Genomic DNA, 25,869 nt, shown 5'->3' on the forward strand with positions numbered 1-25,869 from the left:
GATCGACATGAAACCTTCGCCATTTGATGCCGCTTGGTCGATAACCTATGCTTCTCCAAACATGACGACCTTGGGTCAGGTCAACGGTCACCAAAAACACCAAAAACCGTAAAATGGGTTTGCAGACAACCCCATGTTCCGCGCCTATGGGACCGATCAGTATGCAATCTTTGCCAAGCGATGCACTATCCTTTACAAAACGTGGTGATCTTGTGTTAGGTCAAAGGTCACTAAAAACGCCAAAAATCACCAAACTTGGATGCAAACGACCCCATGCTCCGAGCCTATGGCAATCATCAGCATGAAACCTTCACCGATCGATGCGCTATGATAGATATCTTACCCATCCCAAAACATGGTGACATCTGGTCAGGTCAAAGGTATGTGACTTTTGGTCAGGTCAAAGGTCGCCAGAAACGGCCGAGACTATCTGAAATTAGCTGGCGGACAGCCCTATGCTCCGAGTCTATGGGACCGATCAGCACCAAATCTTTACCGACCGATGTGCCATAGTCGATAATCTATCGTCTCCAGAATATGGTAGCCTGGAGTTGGGTCATGTGCCACCAAATACGGCCAAAACCACTTCATGTTAGTTTGCAGATAACCCCGTGCTTCCAGCGTATGGGACCCATCGACATCTTCATATTCGTTCGGCATTAGCGGTGTGCCATAGCCGATGACCTATCCCTTCCGGAACGTTGTGACCTGGGGTTGGTTAAAAGGTCGCCAGAAACGTCCAAAACACTCCAAAATTAGCTTGCAAACAACCCCACGCCGCGAACTTATGGCACCAAACCTTTACCAATCGAAGGGCCATTGTCGATGATCTATTCTTTTCAGGAAATGGTGATCTTGAGTTAAGTCAAATGTCACAAAAACGGCCAAAACCACCTGGAATTAGTTGGCAGAAAACCCCTGAAAAACGCTGCGAGCCTATGGGACCGATCAGCAGGAAACCTTTACGAAACGATGTGCCATATTCATAGTCGATATATTTTCTTCTCCAAAGCCGATTGGTCTCATAGGCTCGGGGCATACGGTTGTCAGCAACCAATTTTGGTTGTGTTGGGCGTTTTTGGTAACCTTTCATCAGACCCAAGGGCACCATTTCTGGAACGGATAGGTTATGGACTATGGCATATCGATTAGTAAAGGCTTTGTGCCGATCGGTCCTGTAGACTCGAAGCGAGATGTTCTCTGCAAACTAAGTCAGGTGGTTTTGTCTGTTTTGGTGACCTGTGACCTAGCTTCAGTCCACCACGTTCTGGAAAGGATAAGATATATGCTATTGCGCTTATATTGGTGAAGGTTCCTTGGTGATCATTCGCGTAGACTCGGAGCGCGGGGTTGTCTGCAACACTACTTTTCAGGTTTTGGTATTTATGCTGGCATTTGTCCCGATCCAAGGTCACCATGCTCTAGAAAAGCTGGATTAAGCGGTATCGAATGGGGAAAGTGTTGCGTCGATCAGTGCCATAGGCGCGGACCATGAGGCTATCAGTGGGTTTGGTCCGCTGTTTAGTCCGTTCCCTACTGGTATCCATTTCAGTGGAGAAAACTGCTCTGGACAGCACAATTTGGCCGCCTAGTTGACATGCTTCTCAATGCACCATTGTTTGACTACGTCACTGTGCCTCGCACAACATTGATTGAGGGCTCATTGACAGCTGCTATGACTGGAAATCGTGCTCATGAACCCCAGATATCAACGACTCGACAGTCACACTTTCCTTGATCTTGTCGGCGCGTGACTTATGGAATGGTAGGACTTGGATGGCGTTTCTGATGCCTGGATGACCTTGAAATAGTCTCCCTGAAATAGTCTACACATCTCTGCGAACGTGAAGCTCAGAAGCTAGTGGACTCAATGTCTTAACACGCGCCCGGGTGGCCGGCTAGATGCCCTTTGTTCGGGTGGTGGGGGGTCAATTGGACCCCCTGAGATCTCGGGAACTAAGAAAGCTAGAGACATCAAATTTACAGGGTGTCTTTAAATGTACGTGAACTCATTTAGGTCAAAGTTTTACCTTCCTAGGTCATGATCTTTAGGTCAAATGGGGTCAAACAAGGTCAAATTCCAGGTTGGTCTCCAAAGTGCCCCCGGAAGCTACGCAACCGTTTCTAAGCAAAAGGTCAAAGGCCCATTTGAGGTCAATGATCTTGTTTGACCTTTTTAAGGTCATGTTGACCAGAATCATACAAGACTGCTCTGAGTGTTGCATTTGAATAAGCGACAAAAATTACGCTATGCACTATGTTCCTAAAACAAAATGTCGACCCGGGTCATTTCATATCAGTAACCTTTTCTGACCTCTAAGAAGTCAATGGAAGATGTATAAGACGGTTCCTGGTGTCAATGAATTTGAAATGAGCACCACAAACTATCCCATACAGCAAGCCCTAGCCCCGCAGGGGCACCGGCTTCGGCCAGTGTAGAGGACTAGCGCCCCCTCGGGTCCCAGCTCCGGTAACGGGTGGACAGTGCAAGCTGTTCCTCTCAGGGCCGTAGCGACCCTGCCGGTACGTGACCTCCTGCTCCTTGTCCCGTCCGCTCCTCTTCCCATCACCCGTTCTCCGTCATCCGGCCCTATCACCGCTCCTCATCTTCGTTTTATCGGGGTCGCCGTGCCCCCTCGCCCACGTCCCCGGGTTGATCGGATCCTGGTGGCTGAGGGGCGCGTCGTGCGGGTCAGTCATGGCGCGTCCCAACACTCCACTTTGGCCAGAATATCCGGGGGCGTGGGGGGCCCGTGGGGCCCCACACGGGTCTAGCGGCTTGTCGCTCGCGTTGCGGTTGGGTGCTTCTTGCGGGTTTCCGCTTGGGGCGCCTGGCCGCGCGCAGAGGCTTAAGGGGTTAAGGGGCGGCGGCGCTGAATCACGGTCAGGACGGGGAGGGGTCTCCCCAGTTACACCTGGCCGTGTGGGAGGCGTCCTTCGCACCGTATAGCACCGGGGTATCCCTGGCGGTGACCACCTCCCGAGGGAGTGATGGGCCGTCCCCCTGTTGGGCTCCGAGGTGGATGGGGAGCCCCGGTGCCGAAATGAAAACCACCCTTTATGGCGTCTTCTCACCTTAAAAACACCCGTCCTCCGAAAGGGGGACGGACCTCGACAGCCCCAGGGTGCAGAGAGGAATCTGCGCCCCCCGGTCCACGGATCCTGATCTTCTGTAGTGAAGAGATTAAACTGGCTTCCCTGTCACCGTTTCGGAGGCGGAACGGCTGCGACAGGTTTGGAAAAATTATAAGATGTGACATGCTCCGGGATGGGAAAATAGAAGTAGAGTTCGCTAGTGGTCTGGAGGCAAGCAGGGCCATGGCAGCCAAGGAATTTACGTTTACTGTTCGGGATGAGACTGGCAAGCATGAAAACACCGTTTCAATATCAGCAACACCACATAAAACCAAAAATTCATCCAGGGGCGTTGTCAATCGTTTCGATCTTCGTGACGTCGCCGAGGACGAGATAGTCGAGGAGCTCTCAGAGTTTGGTGTGACGAGCGCTCGCAGGGTTCTCGTTACACGGGAGGAGAGCTGCTGCCCACCAATAACCTCATTCTGACGTTTAGTTCCACCGATTGGCCTGCGGAGATACGTGTTGGATACGCTCGAGTGAAGGTTCGACCGTATGTGCCTAACCCCATGCGGTGCTGCCAGTGTCAGCGATTCGGCCATACCAAGCTCCACTGTCGTAACCGTCCGGCGTGGGGTAAATGTGCGTCATTCGAGCACACGAGCGAAGTTTGCACCTCTGCGGAACCCCATTGCGTGAACTGCAGCAAGGACCAAATCCCACACAGAACGTACGACCGTACATGTCCGGCCAACGTGAAAGAAAAAGAGATTATATCGATCAAAACCTCTAGAAATGTCTCTTTTCGTGAAGCCCGTGAACTAATCTGTCATCGATGTGGTGCTGTCCTTACCGTTCGCCAAATTCTTATTTCTTGTCCGCGCCTCGCGGAAGAACGCCAACGCTATTTTGGACAGCATGACTTGCCCCTTACCCTCTGTGATATGCTAGGAGATAACTCACCATTTCTGGAATTTCAACAGATCTTTTGTTTCTCAAACACATCAACTTTGGGACCATTTATGCGGCTCATAACAAAACTCGTTATGGGCGCCAAATGATCACTGCAGTCGGCGCGCCCCTAAACTCCAATAAACAACAACAACAACAGCAAGCCCTAGAATAATAAATCAGGTTGGTTGTGACCTTGGTTTGACCTTCATACCTGACCTTAAGTCAACACAATTTGCTCATTCAATATTTGTGGTGCCTAAGACAGCATCTCAGAGATGTATGGCTTCGTCAAACACTCCGTTATTGTATCAGATTGGACGGTTTCCTAGAAAGTGCCTTCGCTTAAACCATGGCCTGACTTTGACCTGCCATAGGTCAGCGACCTTACAAGGTACATCTAAATGCTTTATGTCAAACGATCCACTATTCAATTGTCTACAGATAAACATAGTTTTGTGCGGCTACAACCGTGCCGTTCGGAAACCATTCTGGAAAACCCTTGGGGGGGGGGCAATTTGACTCCCCACCCCCACCCCACCCGAGCGCGTATTAAAAATGGCAGGTATGTGAACTGCACTGAATGCTCTTCAAAGGGGGCTGTTTGAGTTCAAAGCCCCATATCAATTTGGACCACTCCCTTGAAGTATTCACCAATTTGGTACATCGACCTGTATGCATGTCGCTATTTTGCACTTCGCGATTTAGCCGCTCGCCATTTTGGCATTTTGGCATGTGGACTTTTTGGCATGTGGCCATTTTGAATTCGCCATCCAGCATTTCGCCATTTCGGCATGTCGCTATTCTGTGTGCCGCCATTTTGCCGTTCGAGATTGTGTCGATTGGATTTTGAGCATGTTTATATTTTACATGCTGCCAATATGGAAGTCGGCATATAGCAGTCGAAAAAAGCCATTCGGCAAACTACGAGTCGACTTTTTGTCTGGACACCACGCAAGTCTGGGTTTGAGCGGGCTTGCTTGCAAAAAAAAATGTGGTTTACGAAATTGAGTGTGAGCTGGGCGAAAAGCATGGCGGGACATAGTCTACGTCGGGGAGTCCATGCGCCTTAAATATAATGAACATCTCCAAGAGGCTAAAAAAGCAGAGAATACCTATTTTGGCGACCATTTTTGACAAGGGCACTCAGGCTGAAATCCAGGGGAGTACGGACCATATACCCTCTTTAGAGCTCGAAGTCATGTACAGAACACGGGATCACCCCGACAGCAAAAATGTGAATTCATTCTTAGAGAAGTCGGCGACCAAACCTTAATGTACAGGGCTCACCATGGCTGATTATGCGGATGTGATTAATGTTGGACGAGTGCTAGCTTAAATCGTGTATATCATCGTGTTAAATCATTTACATGCATGAGTGATGCCTGACCCGTGGTGCGCGACGCCTGTTTGATTGAAATCGTTTGCATGTATAAGTGATGCCTGGCGCGTGATGCATGTTAACTTGAATTGCTTGCATGTATGATGACACGTGATCCGTGATGTCTATCTATTTGAATTTGTTTGCATGTACCAGTATTCGTTCGCGTACTTCAATTTTTAGTTGCATGTACACTGTATCGTAGTGATGGTTGGCAATTGCTTCTTGTCGAAACCCTTGAATGTTGGTGGCGTGTGACACTGTGTCTCGCTGTTTCAACAAAACCTGAAAAATCGAGTAGGATCGATAGGCAGTTTGAATTTACTACTGATAGTCGTGTTTGATGAAGGCATGCAGCTGAAATACCAATGCATCTATCAATCCATTGTCCCGGCAATTCTACGAAAAATAAGGCTATTAGTGCTGCATTGATTATACGTATACTGTTCCTCGCAAATGCACTTGATAACTTACGCACTTTAGGTGTAATCATGGAGTGATGTGTATCATTTACAGGAATTGCGTCGTTTTGATGATCGCGCTTAGGGCAAACGACAATATTTCGTACACCGCCGCTGTTGGCGAGGCACGCAAATTCTGTACGAGAGGTGCTGCCAGAGGCCCTTTTTCTCTGGGGCAAAAGCCTGATTCTTATTCGTTGAGGTAAGTTTATGCACCACCCGTCCGGCTGCCACGCTCCCCGTTTGTCCGTATCCAAGGCAGCGAAACGTCCGGACCAATGACCGGCGTTTAGCCACTGACGTCACCGTCCGCCCGCGGCTCGGGACCGTGCGGCGCAGCGTAGATGTGCAGGCGGCGCCAGGCGGTGGCGAGTCGGCTGCTGTCGGCCCCGATCGTCGTCCGCCGCCGGCATGGCACACCCCCTGCCGCTTCTTGGTAAGTGAAGCGTCGGCAAACGGACCCAGAGCGAAAGCTGAGGCCTAGATCAATCCCGAGCGCTCTACCAGGCATTATTCAGTCGAAATTACATTGTTTGTCGATGTTTGTTTTTGAACACACTCAGGGTGGGAAGTGAAAAGGGTAAATAATAGCTGATTTGTGGATTGCCCTTTTCGATACATGCTGAATGGTCTGCATCGGTGTCTTCGAGGTTACAGCACTCCCCAAGCAAAGTAGTCTGCGTGCATGCCATACTCACCACCCAAGTTTTGCCGCCGCCCTGATCACCGGATGATTTGGTCCCGACCTTTCTCCAGACAGGACTGCAGAAGTTTTCGCGTGTTGACGATGCTGTAGCTACAACATTTTACACACATTTTGCACGCGTGAAGCAAATTGAGCGATATTGCGCGGTTATTCCAAGTGCTTGAAGCATATAAGCTGAGTGTAAAATAAAGTGTCAAAGACGTCTAAACGTCGCATTCGGTATAGGGCGGTCCAAATTACGAATAAAATGCAATGCTTCTTAAAGAAATGGTATACCGTGATATTGTTGAAATGCGTTCGACGGGCAGCGCTGAGCGTAAGTATTAAGCTACGTTCACCTACTAAAAGTGTTTCCTGAACAGCAATGAAAGCGACCTGTATGTTCCAGAACATCATCATGTTTATGGATATACACATATTTTTCAAACTTCGAGCACATCTGTGTGGATTAAGGTTTCAGACTGCACCTTTTTATTGGTTAAGCCTTCTATTTCCGACCAGTTTCGAAAATGCCTGGCAAACCTAAAAGTTGGATAAGGTGTGCCCTCCTTACGAGCCGTGCCACTGAACAAATGATAATGCAATGCGTCTGGATAGGTAACAGTAGCCCAACCCTCATACAAGTTGGATAAGGCGCGCCCCCCTGACGAGCCGTGGCAGTGAACAAATGATAATGCAATGCGTCCGGATAGGTAGCAGCAGCCTAACCCTCATAAAAGGTACCTATATACGACAACATATTGGCTTATCCTGATGAATTTTTTTGCAACTACGTTGCGATTAGTGTGTGCGAGAACTTAGTGAGCTTTCCAACTACAGCAAAAACTTGACTTTGACCGTCAAAATATGAGCGCCGACATGATCTGGAGCCAACTTGACATCTTTTGGGGGGCGGGATTTTTCGTGGACGGGTAGTGTAAAGGCATATCGTGCGAAGCATGGGCTGTTTCCGAGCAAACATGCCGTCCACCATGCTTTGAGGTATCCTCAGCATACCCGGCCAAGGTCTGGCCCATTCTATTCATACCATGGTTCATTACGTCACGAATGACAACATGCAAAACGCCAGCAGCGGATCGAGGAACAGCAGAGGAGGACTCACAGTATTCCTTTGTCCACGTAAGCCAGGCTAAACTACTTAAGGAAACCGGAGGAAAAGGAAAGGAAACCTGAACTCACTTGTCGAGATTACCGAAAGCTATCAATAATTATATGCGTGCAAGCAACACACAGTGCAAACACATATATCAAAATTGGATGCACCAAGCCGGCACCATGCGCTTGTATTGAGGAGGTGGGTGGAGTGGGGAGAGGAGGGCAACGGGAATCACCGTTTAGCAACGCAGGCAATGTTTTCATCTTTTTTGGTCAATTGCATCATGTTCATCTGCATTTGTAATTTTTCAACAATTTAAGAGGCGTACGCAAAGAAGGTAAGGTGAATCTTTAAAATAATTTAGTGCAGCTCGCAGCCTTGCCCTTCTTGAGACCTATGCCCTTCTAGTTTCTGGGCTACGTGCCCGCGAAGATGTGCAGACTTTTTAGGGGATATTCCAAGGTCACCCAAGCATTAATACCACCCTAATAACGCTATTCGAATCTTGCCTTTTCATTGACCGTGCGACGATCAAAGCCGAACAAACCATAATTGCAGAGTTGTTCATATCTGACGTTCGTTAGCACGATTTCCAGATATCACTGCCGTCTAGTGGCAAACGATGTTGCGCATGGTGCGGTGACGCACTCAGACGATGCCGCATTGAGAAGCATGTTTACTAAACAGAGAACTGTTGTTGTTTAGAGTAGTCTGTTCCACCCAAAAGTATAGCAACGGCTATGGGTGAACCCATTTCATCATATCTGATGCTTGCTCCAAAATCTTCAGATGTGAAACATTCCCTTTTACAGGGACAAAGTCAGGAAAGATAGGAGCGGACTTCGTGCCGTCGCTCTGGTAACTGAGTTGTGCACACCGGACACTACGTTTCAACATGAGACACTGAATGGCAGTCAAATTTGCCCCGTTCTTAGCATTCTACATCCCTCACTGCCAAACGCCACTGAACGAGATGCTCTGACATTTTTGTTGCCTTTCAAACCAGATCATCAATGGTCGTAGCCTTCTAGCATGCAAATGATAATAAAGGCCTGAGCAGAAAGCACTGAATGAATGCTTGAATCCGTTGTTTAGGTAGCGTATGGCTTGGATGCATTAAACATGCCAGTGGGTATCGGCAAAAATGCACAATTGTATGCATCAAGGGTGAATTCACACTCCTGTGGTCATTATGAAGTCAATATCAAAGGCAAATATCGACAAATTTTGTTTCGAGTAGATTTTCGAAAACATGGTCAGGTTGCACGCCCGCAAAGAATCGAAGCGACATGCAACACATGGTGTTACCACGGTTAAATCCCATAAAGGGTTTTGACACTTGTGTTACATTTCAAACGCTCATCTTCGGTCAAATCACAATAAAACACTCCCATTTGAAAAATTATATGCATGATTATAAAAGGAAAAAGAACTATAAGCCACATAGCGTATATGAAAAGGAACCAAAAATAGGACAAACTGTTTACCTTAACGGCTTCATCCTCGTAAATCGTTTTAAATAAAAACCTTTCACGAACTAGCAACTTCCTAAAGCACGTGTTTTTGGACGTACAGACCAGTCTCAACGGAAAACAGTTTTGGCCCTGCACAACGTACATAAGCGACACGATGACATATGGCATGTGATGAATACACACGACGGCATGTGATGAATACAAGCGAATGACCTCCAAACGAACATAACATAGAGGGTGGAAACGAGCATGGCGGGGAGGCATAGGCCGCCGCGATGAAACACATCGGTTCAGGTCTGGTTTGTTGAAACGAGCGGCCGTTGCTTCGGCTACTTTTATGGATCTAGACAACAGTTGACCTCTGTAAATAAGAGCTCAGAAACATCACGGTATCAGCATGGCTGACTAAAACTGTGACAGTTTTCAAGAGATCTCCAGCCAAAATCTTCACACCTCGCATGACTCGTGATTGCGATGAGAATCTACCAACTACAAATACGCTCAGAGCAAGGTTTGCAGGCTCGCTTGCAATGTAGATATTGTCAGAAGCTTTCTTAGGCAAAATGTTTATTTTTTCTGGGGATGTCCTTGCCATATTACGCTAATGCACTACAAGCCACGAGAAAAGCGTGCAGTGCATTGTTACTGCACCATCGACTACATATAGACAAAGGATAAATCACTTCCGTTTTCAAATTCACCAATTATTTGCTGTTGCTGCTGGCTGACAAATTCATCATCACTCGACAACTGGGGATATTCTGAGGTATACAGTACATAATCGAACATTCCCGCGAACACAGGCCACTATCGTATGACAGTTGTCAATCGTATGGGCTATCCTAACCCCTGTGTAGGAGTCATCTTATGCTACCTCCGAACCTATGCTAACTGTCTATGTTTTCTCAGCCCTCTACACAGCGTCTGTTTTAGTGTGCCTGAATTACCTCCCCACGCTATCCCGCTCACGCCTGGCGTTGCCGCAGTGGCCGCGCTCATCGCCTCGGTGGCAGCGCAGGAGTTCTACCCTGGGGACGCCTGCTTCAACATGAACCGGTGCGACAACCTGCCCTTGCAGTTCGACCGGTCGGGAGTGTACGTCCTGTCGACGGACCAGGGCTCAATATCGGTGAGGGGCCGACCGCCGGCGTTTCAGGGCAAGGCTGTCTTGGGTCAGCCCTGCCCTGCTGGCCTCGCAGCGCCAACGGAGGCAGCGTGGATTAGTATGTTTTGAACTTGGTCATTGCGGCTCGTTTAGCAGTTGTTGATGGTCCCTGGAGCATTGCCGGACTACACGGATTGGTCGCGTGCAAACATTTGTTGCCAAGGAAACCATACGCACGCTACATTCGTGTTTTTCTGTTGCCGGACCGAATCACCACGACAGTTGGTTGCAATGGAGTGCATCGCGTCTCGTCTGTCCGGCACCATCGAATAGCTCCTATTCACTACATTCCGCCTGGCATGGATTCATTGAGTCGGGCAGGCGGCAAACGCGCAGTACGGTACACAATTGCCGAGGCAGCGGCTTTGCCTTCGCGGCCGCAATTCTACACCACGTGAATGGGACCCAGTCCCCTTCCTGTGCTGCGCCGCGCCCTCCTCGACTCATATTACAGGACATATTGCATGACGAAAACAATATTGGTACCAGTTGCTGATCTTATCCAAAGAAGTAGCATGTGGCTGATTTGCAATGCTGAAAATGACTGCAGTTGTGGCTTTAGCAGTTGGCATTAACTCCCAACGGAGCAGGACACCTATTCCCGATGGCTGATAAGCGTGCTGCATGCTAGTTAAGCAACTGCTTTCACGTGGGGCCTTCTATGCCAAAGGGATCAAAAGCGGGTATTTTTCAGGTCCGATTCCCTTAGGTTTTGATCAGACATGACAGAGATCGGCTATCGCATGAAAGGAAACACCCATTTGTGGTTCCAGGTGACCTCTGAGGTCAGGGTCAGAGATCACGCACGAAAGACATGCTGTGTGGCGTGGATTTGACCTTTAACCTGACAGATCTAAATTAAGCATTAAGATGAATACTCGGCAGCTTTTTTTGTTACAATTTTACACACCAAGACGTCTGGTATTTGCAGCATGAAAGCAAAAGTGTTCGGGTAAACGAGAACTTCCAGAAAATTAATCATTTTATGCCGCCTTGCTTTGCCTCTGCATTTTTTCTTCGACTTGCTGCATATTTCTATTTTCATAGCTCAGCTATTCTCATCTGGTTGGGTGGAAAACCATCCTGCTGTAATTCGCCAAAATCTTTGGTTCATTTTCCGCGACCTATCGCATGAATCAACGCCGGTGGGGTTTAGTTATATCTGACTGAGCTAGCTTTCGATGTGCAAGAACAAAATCATTTCGAGTCCAACCATGGTCAACAACACCGCGATGGCGTCGAAGAACTCAGCCATGGTCATCGGAGGCCGGATTAACGCTGACCACTTATGACGTTGAGCAGGAATGATCTTGACTCTAAGGGGTCAAAGTGTAATTTTCCCATGGCTTTATAGACGATCTGATCGAATTTCATACCGTTTCGAAGGGCCTATCTTTAAGGACATTGACCACGTATGACCATGAGCATGACTGATCTTGACCCTGGATGGTTGAAGTGTCCATAGCTTAATGAACAGTGTGATCGAATTGCGTATTGTCGATTAGGACCTATTATTTCTTGATGATTACTATTAATAAAATGGTGCTGCTTTCAATGGTGATTGGGCGATGAATCACTATCTTTCTTTGAACGGCTGCCTATCAGAAGACTGTTGTTCATCGGTATGTGACGTTCTTGAGTGGGATCGACATGAACAGCTGCCTATTAGAAGACTGTTGTGCATCGGCATGTGACGTTCTTGAGTGTAGTCGACATGCGACGGACTGTGGTTGTTGTTTGCCCCGCATTCGTGTAGCTACAACACAAAGTCGTACGACTTACAAACCAGGATCAAAAGCAAGGCGTGATGGAGATGTCCAGCCCATGTGGGACCTGGTTCTCGGCTCGAAGACACTACCAGAGAGCACTTCAACTGTAACCTTGAACCCTAAGACAGCTCAATCCCATTCGTCTTGCATCTTGTATCTGACAGCCGGATCCATCTTGTCTCTGACGCTCCAGTCTTTCACAAGTTCAACATCATTAACTTCATCGGGACATTGCTAACCCAAGATTTGTCGATGCTCGAACTCCAAATGGGTCTTACGCGCCATGCGTTACTTCGGAAAGACCGTTCAGCGAGTGTGACTTCATCACACTGGTTGCCGTAAAATCCCATTAGCGCGCGAGCACCATTAGACCAAATCAGATCACCACCAGATATAAGCACCAATAAAATACGATTGGTGCCTCGCGCACCAATCGCACCAATCACTCACCAATCGGATTTCACAGCAACACGCACATACACATTCACAAAGCAAGATATAAACGCAGCGACCTTGAAGCCAGCTGCGAGCATTTGGCAGCTCAAGTTGTTGTGTTGCAGGCAGACTCGAAAGTCGCCGCAGATCGTTCGACAGACAATGAATCGCATTGACTTGGTGTTTAAGCGCGTGAGTGTACGCTTGCTTCTGTGATGATCATTATTGGTAGATTGCGGTGACTTCAACTTGCGGTGCTCGAAACGGTCGACTAACGGCCAGCCTGGTGCTGTTAAGCATTTGCCCACCCAAAGACCCAAGCGTGGACTGTTTCTTGCGTTTGTGAACATCCGGATCTGGATCTGACATGTTCTGACTTCGAGAGCTGGCAAGCAGGATTTGTTCTCGGGGTAATGCTTGCCGACATGTTTGGATGTACTTCTCACTGCAATAGCGCGTGAATCTTGAATCGTCAGCAGGCCTGTGTGTGAGGTCCGCTCGAACAAGCGGGCCATGATGGTCTGCGGACTGTGCTGGTTCATAGATAAAAAGAGAGTAACGCTACGCTACCTAACACGCTTTATCACGAGGCATCATTATTTTAACTATATTATGTTATTATATATATATATATATATATAAACATATATAATATATATACAACTATATTATATTCACGAGGTAGCGTTACCGTTACGCTAGTAACGGTAACGCTACCTCAACATGGCTTCGTGATTATAAAGTCATGTACAACAAATCTATGCGAGTTCATATGTCATGCGACTTCGGCTTCGCTGTCTAAATCGCAAATGGATGTCTCCTCCACAAGCTTCGGCACGGCACGACTAGGATCGACGTTATTTCTGAATGCACTTTTTCTAACGCATTTCATTCAACCCACCCAAGTCATTTTGGTGTAATTGAGCGATGATTCTGCAAAAGACTTTTGGATCACTTTGCAAGGCAGACTGCACCGTGTGCGTCCATACCGGCGCTGCGCAGTTTTTTCTCGCTTACGTAAAGACAATCTGCGTTTTGCTGTCGACGGCATTTTGAGCTTTTCGACACACATTGGTTTCGCTGTCAAGCGTAGCAACCGCTTCCTTAAGTTGCTCATTTCAAGGATGTAGGAGGCGGGCTGTAAGCAAAGAAACATCCACTGTATCTTACCTTACAAACGCACGCCCAGCCTGGGCATTGGCAGTGCGGTCTGAAAAGGAGCGGCTGTCAAACACGTAGCACAACTTGAGCGAATTCGGCACAAGCTTTCCGGGGCCGGATGTGATCGCTTCAGCATGTCTGTTTTCAACCAATAAGCTGTGCCCGTCACATGTCAGGAAGTTCGCCACACGACGTGCGGCGCCTGTGGTGAGCTGTTTTCCCAACTGCGTTTTCTAGTCAGGGCGATTCAAAGTTCAGATCTTTTATCGTTGCTGCTGTGCATGATCACAGACACAATGGCAAACTCGTCTCATTTCAGTCGCACGTTCAATAATTTTTTTTTGCATTTTTAACCATTATTTTATATCTTTCATGACAATAAATGCACCATACCTTGTCCTTTTGCGCCTGTTATAGATGGTTCTTATATCTCGCTTTTTAGCGTGACACGTCTGCCATTCTGACAGCCACCGAATGACTGAAATCCACCGCATTCAAAATTGTATGGTCCCACGTTCAGAGTACTAAATATATGAAATGGAACGTGTTGCATGGTAAGAAGAAACATCTTTTCGTTGTTGTATCGATTCGGTTAACAGTTATGTTCAGCTCGCGCAGCTCGGGTTTTAAATTTCGTGTCCACAAAGTTAACCAAAGTGACCTTGAATGCCAGTGGCCTGTGCCTGTCATGGGTAGCGATTACCTACTGGTTCTGCGGTGTCATTTATTACGCCCCCATTTGTGAGGGTTGGTAGGAAAGACCCAGAAATAAAAAGCGAATGGAAATTGGAAGGAAGGTAAGATGGAAAGTGATGATGGCGATGGAAATTACAGATTGAAAGGACCAGATGTGCAGATGATTGGGGTGGTTTTATCGGCGTACCTGGGGATGAATGCAGCCGGGATATGAAGGCTGAGGTCGTTGGAAAGCAAAACAAAAAAGATTTATTGTCCTCGAGATGGAGCCCCAAAATATATTGGTAAATAGTTCGAGTGGTCTAAATTTGGGACATGTTGAGGCAGTCGGTAAGGCAAACACTTTAAATGCGACTTTGGTGATAATTTTGAAACCAAGTCGAATCGATGCAGTGTGGCAGCAGTGTTGCAGAAAGCTTTGTATGATATTTTACATTGCACTATGTACTCATATCAATGAGGTAAAGTAGGGAAAGATTCCCCTGGTCTGTTGCTGACAAAATGGCAACACAAGCGTGCGGAAGAGCAGTGGAACAAGTCAGGCGGCCGGTGATCGCCCAAGGCAGCAGCCGGCGGGCCTGAGTAGTGGAGAGGTGGTGATCGCCCAGGACAGCAGCCGGTGGGCCCGAGTAGTGGAGAGGTGGTGATCGCCCAGGGCAGCAGCCAGTGGGCCCGAGTAGTGGAGAGGTGGTGATCGCTTAGGGTAGCAGCCGGCGGGCCCGAGTAGTGGAGAGGTAGTGATTGCCCAGGGCAGCAGCCAGTGGGCCCGAGTAGTGGAGAGGTGGTGATCGCTTAGGGTAGCAGCCGGCGGGCCCGAGTAGTGGAGAGGTGGTGATTGCCCAGGACAGTAGAGGAGAGGTCAGCCCAAAAGCACCCTCACGGTACTCCCAGTCTCGCAGGCGCTCGCTTCAAGGAAGGACGGTCTTTGCACTGAGAATTGCAGTCAAATTGACACGAAAACGCCGTTGTCACTCCAAAATGGCACCCCAAGGTGAGGCGGAGTGGGAAGCAGAGCCGCATATGACGGCGTTTCGCGCGGGTGACGCACGCGGTCGCACCCGGCTGCGTGCGTACTGATGCGGCATATAGATGCGGCCGCCCTTAGCAGTGATCAACGCTTATTCTGATGTCTAGGTATGGTGTGCTCGTGTCTGAGCGGGCCATGACTAGTGCGGTCGCCTTGTCGCCACGGCAACAGGTGCTGGTGCACCGTCTCGCGAAACAACGGCTGTAACAGGCCCGATGAGGAACTTACTAAGCCGCCAAATTCATAACAGAGGTCGGGAAATAAATCCTGTCTATCTTAACAAATATATTGCCTCTGTGGCAACACCACGAACAGCACAAGTCAAAGTGACAGGAGGCCACGGTCAGGCATGCCTTGCGGTGCATGAGCCGCGAATATTGTATCCTAGTCGGAACAGTACTTTCCTCAACGCATTACAATCGACCAAAATGATCAGTCTTATGTGTAATGTCCCATGTGGGATGTATTATTCTCCGACACCTGCTAGCTGACCCATGCGAGCAATCTTTCCAGAAAAAAACGTGCCATTTTATACTCCTTAACGATTTATTCACGGCGAAGCTCTCGTGACGCTTCGAAATCGTCTCTTGCAAAATTCCGGTGCACCCATTTTTTTTACATATGTAACCCGGACTACCACAAGCACACCCCGCTGAAGACTGTGGCAAACCACTTCGGCTCTCACAAACAGCACTCTTCACGCAGATGTGGTGACAATTATCGGGTGCTTGGCTTCAGGTATACTGTGACATGGACAAAGGCCGATGGACCAACGTCCTCACCAGGGGCATCGACGGCTCAGGGAACTTAAAAGACCAGCAGAAGTCCTTGGCATCAGCCGACCTGAGCTCCAACGAGATGGAGCTGGGGTTCGGAGAGCCTGCATCGGAGGAACACTTCAGAGGTAAGCTGCGTCATATGGAGTTGGGGTTCGGAGAGCCTGCATCGGAGGAACACTTCAGAGGTAACCTGCGTCATATGGAGCTGGGGTTCGGAGAGCCTGCATCGGAGGAACACTTCAGAGGTAACCTGCGTCATATGGAGCTGGGGTTCGGAGAGCATGCATCGGAGGAACACTTCTGAGATAAGCTGCGTCATATGGAGCTGGGGTTCGGAGAGCCTGCATCGGAGGAACACTTCAGAGGTAAGCTGCGTCATATGGAGCTGGGGTTCGGAGAGCCTGCATCGGAGGAACACTTCAGAGGTAAGCTGCGTCATGGCAAAAGAAACGCATGATTACCCAGAAGCTGAGACGATCCCGCTCTCCGCATCGAGCGGAGCTGGGAGCCAGTTCCAGAATGAGAGTGCATCGTGTGGTCCAGGGGCCCATCGAGCTTGACCTATGTCTGTGATCGCACCACTTCATCGTTTTGGCCAAATTTAACTAGTCATCCGATTAGATTAGAATCCGATTAGAAAGTCATTTCCTAGATAAGGCCTCACACCTTATGCGCCTTACCAAGGCACGCATCCAGGTGTCACCCTGTCGGCACGCACCACGCGCTAGGGTCGGCCTGGTGTGCACATTCCGTCACCCGGGGGCTGGTTCGGAATGGGGTGCGCTCGGGTGATAGGTTAAACTGACCCCCTGAGTTCTCAAACGGCAATACGTCCGTGAACACCAAACTCGTGAGACAGATAGGACTTTATGTTGAATCATCTATTTCACATTTGGAAGCAACTCTGTAATGACCTTTGGGTCAAATAACACCAGACAGGCAAGCTCCAGGTCAGAGTGCGAAATGCCATCGGACCCCCTCACGCAGGCAGCTTTAACCCGGATCCGTCCTGTAGGCAAAATGTCGAGCTTATTTAATCTTTAAAAGGTGAATGTAACCGAAAACTTAAGAGATTATTGGAATAAACACATTTACAGGGACATCAAGTACTACCTTATGCCGCATGCCCCTTAAAGTAAAAGTATGATCGAGACGTTTTTTCGGTCAGTGACGTTCCATGACTCTTATGAAGTCATAACAATAAATGTTTTGACCTTGTGATCCAGGAATTCGAAATCAAATGAGCGTCAAAAATATCCCAAAATGCTAGATTTTTATTAAAAACATGTTAGTTGTGAACTTTGCCTAACCTTCAAACCTGACCTAATGTCAATGGAATCAGCGGTAATCCTTATTCAAAATGTCTAATTCCATAATACTTACCTTTAAGCTGTATGACCTTGCCTTAAGCTTTGTTGTCACATCATATTAAGCAACTCCCCGAGCTGTCTTCGCTGACTGGCACGGCATGACTTTGATCTGATATATGCCAGTGACCTTGCAAGGCATCTAATATTTACCAACACCAAAGCTTTGGCTATTTCCTTCCTTACACCTAAACAAAGTTAGGTTGGCGCGATTGCACCGGCATGTTTGAAAATCATCGTGAAAACCCCTGCGAGAGGAATCGACAAGGATTTCATTAATGGCAAGGATAGTGATGGCAAGCATTTATGGAAAGCAGAGGTGTTATCATCTAAACTAAATGCTCTCATCAATGCTCACATGAAATTTAACACCACTCATAAAAAATAACCGTCACAGAACTTTGCCTTCACAGAACTTCTGCATAAATTTTGAAACAAGCCTTGTAATGCCGGTTCCTTGGCAACGTCTTACCATCGCTACACACGTTTGCTGCAATGTCAATGGTTGACTTCCTCATCCCGCACCGTATGAAAAGTTTTGGGCGTCTCAGTTGCAGTCAGCACAAAAGCGGAAGCAAGCACCGCCGTTGCACTAAACAGATTGTCCCAAAAGTATTTTGTTGCTACGAGATCTCTCAACATATGAATCGTATGTCGCTCCTGGTCTGGTGTAGACCTGCATGTGGATTTCTGGCGCATCGGTGTCTTATGCTCTGGGCTTAAGACTGTTTCATTCCTTGGGGTTTCGTGCCTCCAGCTCTGCTGCCGAGGTTGTTGCACCTCCTGCTCCGGTGCCAGGGGTTTCCTGCCTCCTGCTCCGTTACAAGGAGTGTCGTGCGTGCTGCTCCGTTACCACGGGTATCGTACCTGTTGCTCCGTTACCAGGGGTTTCACGTCCCCTGCCTTTGCCAGGGACGTCGTACCTGATGCAGCGTCTGGAGGAGCAATCTCAGCTGCGCGTGGACCTGGTGGCTGAGGATGGCACCGAGTACTTCAGCGTGTTTAACAATGCGCAGGCCAGACGTCCGACGGAAGACGGCCCCCGCGGGTTCATGTTCGATAATTTAGAGTACGCGTATGGAAATGCCGGTAAGTAAACGCAGTTTGTCTCTGGCACCAAGTGCGGTATGATGTCATGATCAGATATTATCACATTGTGAAAAATTATGTCGGTGTTTATTGAATTGACCAATAACCGCACCGCAATGACACGTGGACACATGAACACCACATTTCCATTGTAAGTTTTGTTCGAAACAAAATTAAAAGCACAAACCACATACGCGAATTAATGGTGCCTTATCTAGCAGTAGAAAGGCATCAAAATATTTATCAAAGTTGCTATGGAATATACACATGATGGATCAGAGGCTCGCAAGAGAAGAAATTCAAGAGACCCCGCGGAGTGCAATGTATTGCCTGTGGAGCTACCAGAACTATTTCAATAAATAGGAGCGCTTCTCAGTCCAGCATTGTTTCACGAATACCTAATTTTGTACCAAATCTGGAATGTGCGGAAAATCGAATAAACAGGGAACAATTCATCGTTTATTGTCAGCCCTACCAAAATGGTTAGTATACCTTATTTTGAAGCGCGTTTTGTGTTGTCATCATGTCCCACTTCGTCATTTTTCGTGAGCAATGTTTTGTGCAATCGAACCAATGCAAAAAGTACCGCAAATGCAAAATGGCAAAAAAGCTCATTATGATGAAACAAAAACGCATATGTAATGCAAATTTACGACTATGTTTGCGACTGTTGCGACAAACCGTAGGCTTTGCTTGCGCCCTATCTTTTTTATATTTCAGATTCGACGTCAAATAGAGTCCCTGCCAAATAACCCTAACGCGAAAGGGCTTTTGATTGGGTGGTATACATATTTGTGGTCTTGGAGCTCGTGAATTACCTTGGATTCTTGCGTCAGGCTCTGCTATTGATTATATGCTACCTGATGGTTATGCATGTCACCAGACAGTATTAAAAGCCAATGCAAGCAGATTTGGACCACAAAAAATACAAAACAACATTGTGTAGGTAGAGGCTTGGCTATTCAAAACTCTGCCATTTTGGTCGGGTTGGATCGTACACGATTTTAAGTTTGATTCATTTTAGAAATGATGCAATAGGGAAAAACACCCACGGGTGATATCTCGCCAAGAAGTTATGTGGCCGATAATGGGCGCAAAAAAACGTTTCTTTTGACTCAAGACTTTGACACTCGTGAGAAAGAGTTGAATGTTCAGCCTATCATGGCATGGAGTGCGCAAAGGTGGGTCGTTGCCCAACAGATGACGAGCGTCTGTTTGGTACGTGTGCCCAAACCAGCCGACAAAAGTCAACCACTTAAGCACGGGTCTTCCTATTGTTTTATGTTTACCCGCCTACTGCCAGTTGTATCTCTTTAAATCGACTGGAGTCCGCATCCCACCTCCGCTGTTAAACGACACAATAATGTACGAATATCGTACACTTTAAATCAGGATGAGTCATTTTAACCAGAAACGGAGACGTTTCGTTCGCAACTCGCTCAGCCATGTACCGATGTGACTCGGTATTCACGTCAAGATCACCTCCTTACGACACGCACGTAGTCGGGGTGATCGTAGACGTGTATTTGTTGCAATTGCAAAATCCATGGTGAGAGCTGATTTATAGATAAAAAAGAGCTCACTGAATCTGTTAAGATGAGGGGGCCGGTAGTGTAGTGGGGTTAGCACATCTGCGTTAACCACTGCATGACTGGGAAACGCGAGATGCGGGGTTCGATTCCCCGCAGTGCTCGTCCTTCCTGTCAGGGTGAGAGGCAGATGACGCCGTATCACCTCAGCAGCTGAGTGCGTCGTAAAGCCCCAGTGACTCACTCACTCACGAGTCTGTTAAGATAGGAGAGCACTTACATCCGTGTGTCCTGAAGAATGTCAAAGTCTTGCAAATCGCATACAGTTTGGTAATAAAAACGGTCAAGTCTCTTAGCAAACAGAAACGCCTAGGAACATCATCACAGAGAAATGCACAGCTGGTTCCGCTGGACCACGTGAAACCATCAGTGCACACCATAGCACATTTACCAGATGAGATATTTGCTCAATTTCCAGCTGCTTCAGTTCGCTGGCCATCTCCGATGCCATTCTGCGCTATCATAAGGTTACATGAACAGAGGACGTTGTCAGAGGCCACGGCGGAACTAACCACTCCCGGAGCTCGACGTTCGAGTCAAAGCGGACATCCACCTGACCCCATAGGTACCCGATGTACCCCTCCTTCCCCCACGGTGGAACCGGCCGCCATCACGTGAAAAATGGACCGAATATGCTATCTATGATGTCTGGATGCGTTGCACATGCTGCTTACGTATGTAACGCTTACTGTCATTTTCAAGTGACTCAACAGCTGTTTGCCCCTCGCAACTCTAGCATACGCAGCATAAGGTGAGGAGGAGATAGGCACGGTGTACACTTTCACACGGTACAAAATACTTGGACAAATGTTATCACTTTCCATAGTACACAGGCAACTGGCATTTTTGTACTTGTTCCCCTAACTCAGTAAGCATCTGCAGCCTAGCCTCGCGGGCGTCTGACTCTAGGCTTCCTACCTATATGCTTACCGACTTGCCCACCTACCAACAAGCATGCGTGCCATGAAATATCAGTGCAAAAACTTGGCGCACCGACTTCCTCTCTGGGATGTCTTTTAAGTTATTTTTTTCAAATGCATCTTTTTCCTCTGCCAATTGGGCATCGCTGAGCTTTCGAATCCTCATGACTCTGTATTTGGTTCAAGAAGGAAGTGCTGGTAAACATTTAGGTGCCCAAACACTAGTGTTCACGCATATTTGTTTCCATCTTCTGCTTTGCATAATAAGACGGGTATGCTTTCGTGGAGTGACTTATACTTTCTGACATGAGTAAAAAGTAGGTCGCAAATTGTATCGATGATTTGTTTTGTATTGAAGTGATTGCTGTTTTAAAATATTTTCTCCAGCCTAAGATACTCAAGATGCAATTTCTATACTACATCATCGAGGACGCCTAGATTCATGTGGATGTTTTTGCAGTGGTGTTCTCAATCCACGTTGTCGGATACTGGCAGCGATTTTCGACGACTCTAATTACTTTTGCTTGCCCTTGCTAACTTATAAACTTAGCTGCCTCTGCAAAACACACTAAAAAATACTTAATGAGCTCAAAGTGACAAATGGTAACATATTATGGCTGGGAACAACTGTTTTAGGACGCCTACAATCATAATACGCACACCATGCTGGAAGCGACTAGAAGAAATCACCGCTTTTTTGGCATTTCTGTCATTGAAAATGCTTTCAAGACATGAACAGCAAAAATGGCTCCAATTTTTTTTTACCTGAAGGCTTAAAAATGTTATCGGTATAATCAAATAACTGACAGGATAAAAAAGTCAGGGTCATAGAGATATTCAAGTATGAAAACCGGCGACTGTGGCTGCGATTGTACCGACCTGCTACGATAATTATCAGACTCGTGTTTTCTAGATCCGCTTCCGTCATCTGAGTATCATCTAAACGTGTCACTATGTGCTACCTGGATGCACCTTTCAAGTGCATTAGACGCCTTAGCCTTCCTTGTACCAGTCATCAACGGTGACAGGGTGTCGAAAATTGTGAACATGTGTTCAATCAAGATGGATAGAGGAACGCTAGGGAACCAATCGCGAAGGGCTTAACACCTGTACATTCGGATGACGGAAGGAGCAGTCTTGAATTCCCTCGAAATATGGTTAAGGAAGGATGTTCTCATGCGCTACCGTGGTAAAGGAGGTGATCCTCTCCATGGTAAAGGGAGTGTCCCATGTCTCTCTGTTTCTCTTCATGGTAAAAGGAGTGTTCCACATTTGTTCGAGGTGTTGAACTGAAATGGGTATCTTGAAGACCATTCGGTGCAGTTCACATTCCTGCCTTTCTTAAGACTTAAACCCCTCTATTTTCTGAGGCACACGCCCACGAAAATGGGACGGTATGCCTGGGAGAATATTTCAATGCCACCTTGGTATTCATGATACCATAATAGTGTCATTCAAATCCTGCCATTACATAAACCATGCAGCGATTAAGGTCGAGCATAAATAGAATTGTCAAGTCGCTCAAATCTGGCGCTCGTGAGCACGATTTCAAGACATAACGGCCGTCAATTGCCTCTCAATCGAGGTTTTGGAAGATGTGATTGCGTAATCAAACAATGACGTACCGAATAGCATATGTACTAAACGGAGAAATTGTGTTATCTAAAGCAGTCTTTTCTTCTAAAAAATATAACAATAATTTTAAGTGAGCTTGTTTTATCACATCTGATGATTGCCTCAATATCCCCCATGTGAAACATTCTCTCTAAGCGTTCGCGAGAAGTAAGTGGTCATTATGTACGTGGCTCGAGCTCCTCAGTTCACACCATTCACAAGTAAACAATCGATCAAATCGGCAGATATTGGAGGACTGGGGTGGTTCTGCAGCGCGCTACTGAGCACAATACTAGCCGATCCGAGCGTGCTAGGCGGGCTCATGAGCCGCACGCCATGGCCGTCCGCCTTATGCGGCCGTCAGCTTTTGGGGGAATATCGTGGTTTCTGTCAGATCCAAATGTCCGATGTAAGCATAAACTGCACTAGGCACAAGGGACTATAGCACACGGACGGTTACTTTCAGCCAAACTTAATGCGCACGGAAAATATGGGCTCCATGTCGTTATTACCGTAACCATCGAAAATCGTTTGAAGTTACACCAAAACTGCATAAAGCACTCCAACGCAAAACCCACTAGCTTGGCACAGTTAATGTATCGTCCAGTACGTGACGTCCAGTCCGGTGACAAGGACTGGCGCGGCCTGATGACCATTCTTTTCAACCTTGTTGGACTGTCCCTCGATCATATTTTGTCGAATGATTGCTTCTCTCAGTGCCTTTGCTGCCGTTTTCAACACTGATAGCACTGCCTGGCTCTATGAGCGATGGAACGCTCCGACGGCATGCGTGACGATTATGAACGCTTGGTGCTGCGGCCAGCTCGTAAATCGATGTCGGATGTCCGAGTAGCTGGGCGCTTTGCATCGATCATGTCGATGCAAAGCATCGATGCATCGATGTCACAGCTGTGGATGGAAGGCCGCCATTCATGTCGGTATACGCTTACATGGCCGGCGTGGTGCCAGTGGCAAAACATTCAGTCATCAGACGACCACAGCAAACGCGTCTTGAAAGCGCCGCTATGATTTGTCGTGCGACGTTCTTGGAATATGGCGGGTATGATGTACCGGTGGTCAGCCAAGCTTCGTGCGGTACCATCAAACAACTGCTTTCAGTTGTGTGCCATCTGCCAGAGTATATTCCCTGCAGTTTGAGTTTGAATTAAAGAACGGGAATAAAGAGTAAATAATAAAGAATAAAGAAAAATGGAAGACGACAATAGAACGATGCAGTCCAAAACGACACAGTTCAAAACGATAGTACTCCGCCATTAATTTCACCGGCCAAAGTCTCGCTAGGAAGTTTCATAGGTCACCTCTTAGTGATTCATAAAACAAAACTTGACAATCAGAAGCTAGATCTGGGGCATGACTAATTCGACCCCATGTTGGTGTGTTTTTGGCGATGTATGGCACTAGGGCAAAATAGCCGCATGCGACTGAAAGCTGCTGCCACATCAAACAGTACTTGTTAATGAAGCACTTATTCACATTGCAAGATCGTCACAGGATTATGGCTGAACCCTCGGGCTGAATGTCTGTCACAACGTTGATAATTCAGTGTGATTTGCGGTTGTTTCTGCAGCTAATGTCCCGCCAATTTGTAATTTTCCGGTCCAGCAGCTTGTGCCATGTAATAAGCGTGACCTGTTGACCTGTTGGGCCAACCCTCCAACCAGCCCACACCAAGCGAGGCTCAGGCGAGCCCACCAGGAAAGCCCGCCATTCTGGCCGAGGTGTAGCGCCGTCGGCCTCTGTGTGCAGGTGACGGCCGGCTGCAGACGCTGAACGGAGCCGTCTTCACGTCCACCTGCGAGCCGGCCGTCTGGTTAGCTCTCCCGTCGGAGAGCACGTGTTCGGCCAGCACGGCCGAGGTATGGTGCCGGGTCAGACAGGCCCGGACCAACCCGCCGCTTAGGGGTGGTCCCGGACCGTCCCGTTTCTCAGGGGTGGCCCGGATCGGCCGGCTGCTCATAGGTGGGCCCGGACCGTCCCGCCGCTCAGGGGTGGCCCCAGACGGGCCCGCCGCTCAGGGGTGGCCCCAGTCCACAGAATGCTGCACGGTCCAGGCTCGGCCCCAGTCCACGGACGCACGACTGAGATTCGACCCCAGTCAGTGATGCAGGCAAAGCTCTATCCCACCGATCGCAGTAGGGTAGCACAATCTGTGCTTCGAGGCCACATGCTATGCTATGAGGCACGTGTTACTTGTCACGTAGCACGTGGCAGGTGGACAGCCAGCCGACTGTCTGTCACGGCCATTTAACGGAACTGGAATGTTAAGGTTGTATAGCTCCTCCCGTTTTATATTTAAGTGTACTGTTTTGTTCGATGCTCGACGTTCGATGTTTGTTCGGCCCTTGGTGGTACGCACGACCCCCAAATGACGCTTGGTCGTATTCGGGTTTGCATTCTCGTTCGCGTATTTTGCGCCCGTTTATGTGTCTGTAGCTTTTCGGAACAGAGTGTTACAAATGATAACACCGGCGGTGATAAACACGTAAGACACGCGTCGTTGTAAAACTAATCTTTTCGAATTTAGGTTAAGCAAACACGGAACCTCCCCGAACGCCTTACGTCCCGAGCTGGTGGACCACTGTCCCAAACTGACGCAAACCCCTGTGCTTCGCTTGCCGTGGCATGCAACGCTGGGTTGTGTCTTGAACCAGAGGTGTGACGGCACATGCAAGCTACTGTGGCCTGAAACCATTTTTTACGCCGGGAGGATCTACCTCGATGATGTTTGATACTGCCAAAACACAAGAAGTCCCAATAGCCAAAAATATTTTTTTCCTCCATTTTTGGTCACACCTCATATTTAGAGCTGAGATTGTTTGCCGGCCGGGGCCGGCCATCATGGAGAGGCCCACATTTAAGGAGATCGCGAGGGTACATGCCCCTCCCTTGTGATGTTTTTATATAGGTTTCACATGGGTTCGAGACACACGACCTCTTGGGGAAGCTGGAGCTGTACCCCCTCTCTGTGCCCTGCACCCCTCAATGATGTACCGCAAACACACTCACATACATTCTCCGTTCTCGAAGCCGCCCCGCCGCAGGCCTTTATTTGCGGTCAGGTAACTGTCCTTTATTCGCCAGCGTTCGTCACC

General features: G+C 48.0%; 1 protein-coding gene across 1 annotated transcript; it reads left to right on the forward strand.

Moving 5' to 3' along the window:
* Positions 1-9,420: 9,420 nt before the first annotated feature.
* Positions 9,421-24,736, forward strand: LOC119102251 (uncharacterized). Its single transcript, XM_037225615.1, has 6 exons — positions 9,421-9,439; positions 10,132-10,274; positions 16,137-16,302; positions 18,457-18,633; positions 24,524-24,633; positions 24,707-24,736. Exons 1-6 carry the CDS (start codon positions 9,421-9,423, stop codon positions 24,734-24,736), a joined length of 645 nt encoding a protein of 214 aa, XP_037081510.1.
* The last annotated feature ends 1,133 nt before the right edge of the window (positions 24,737-25,869 follow it).

The sequence above is a fragment of the Pollicipes pollicipes genome, unplaced genomic scaffold, assembly GCF_011947565.3.
Source record: "Pollicipes pollicipes isolate AB1234 unplaced genomic scaffold, Ppol_2.1 Scaffold_5724;HRSCAF=6776_pilon_pilon_pilon, whole genome shotgun sequence".
NCBI classification, from domain to species: Eukaryota; Metazoa; Arthropoda; class Thecostraca; order Pollicipedomorpha; family Pollicipedidae; genus Pollicipes; species Pollicipes pollicipes.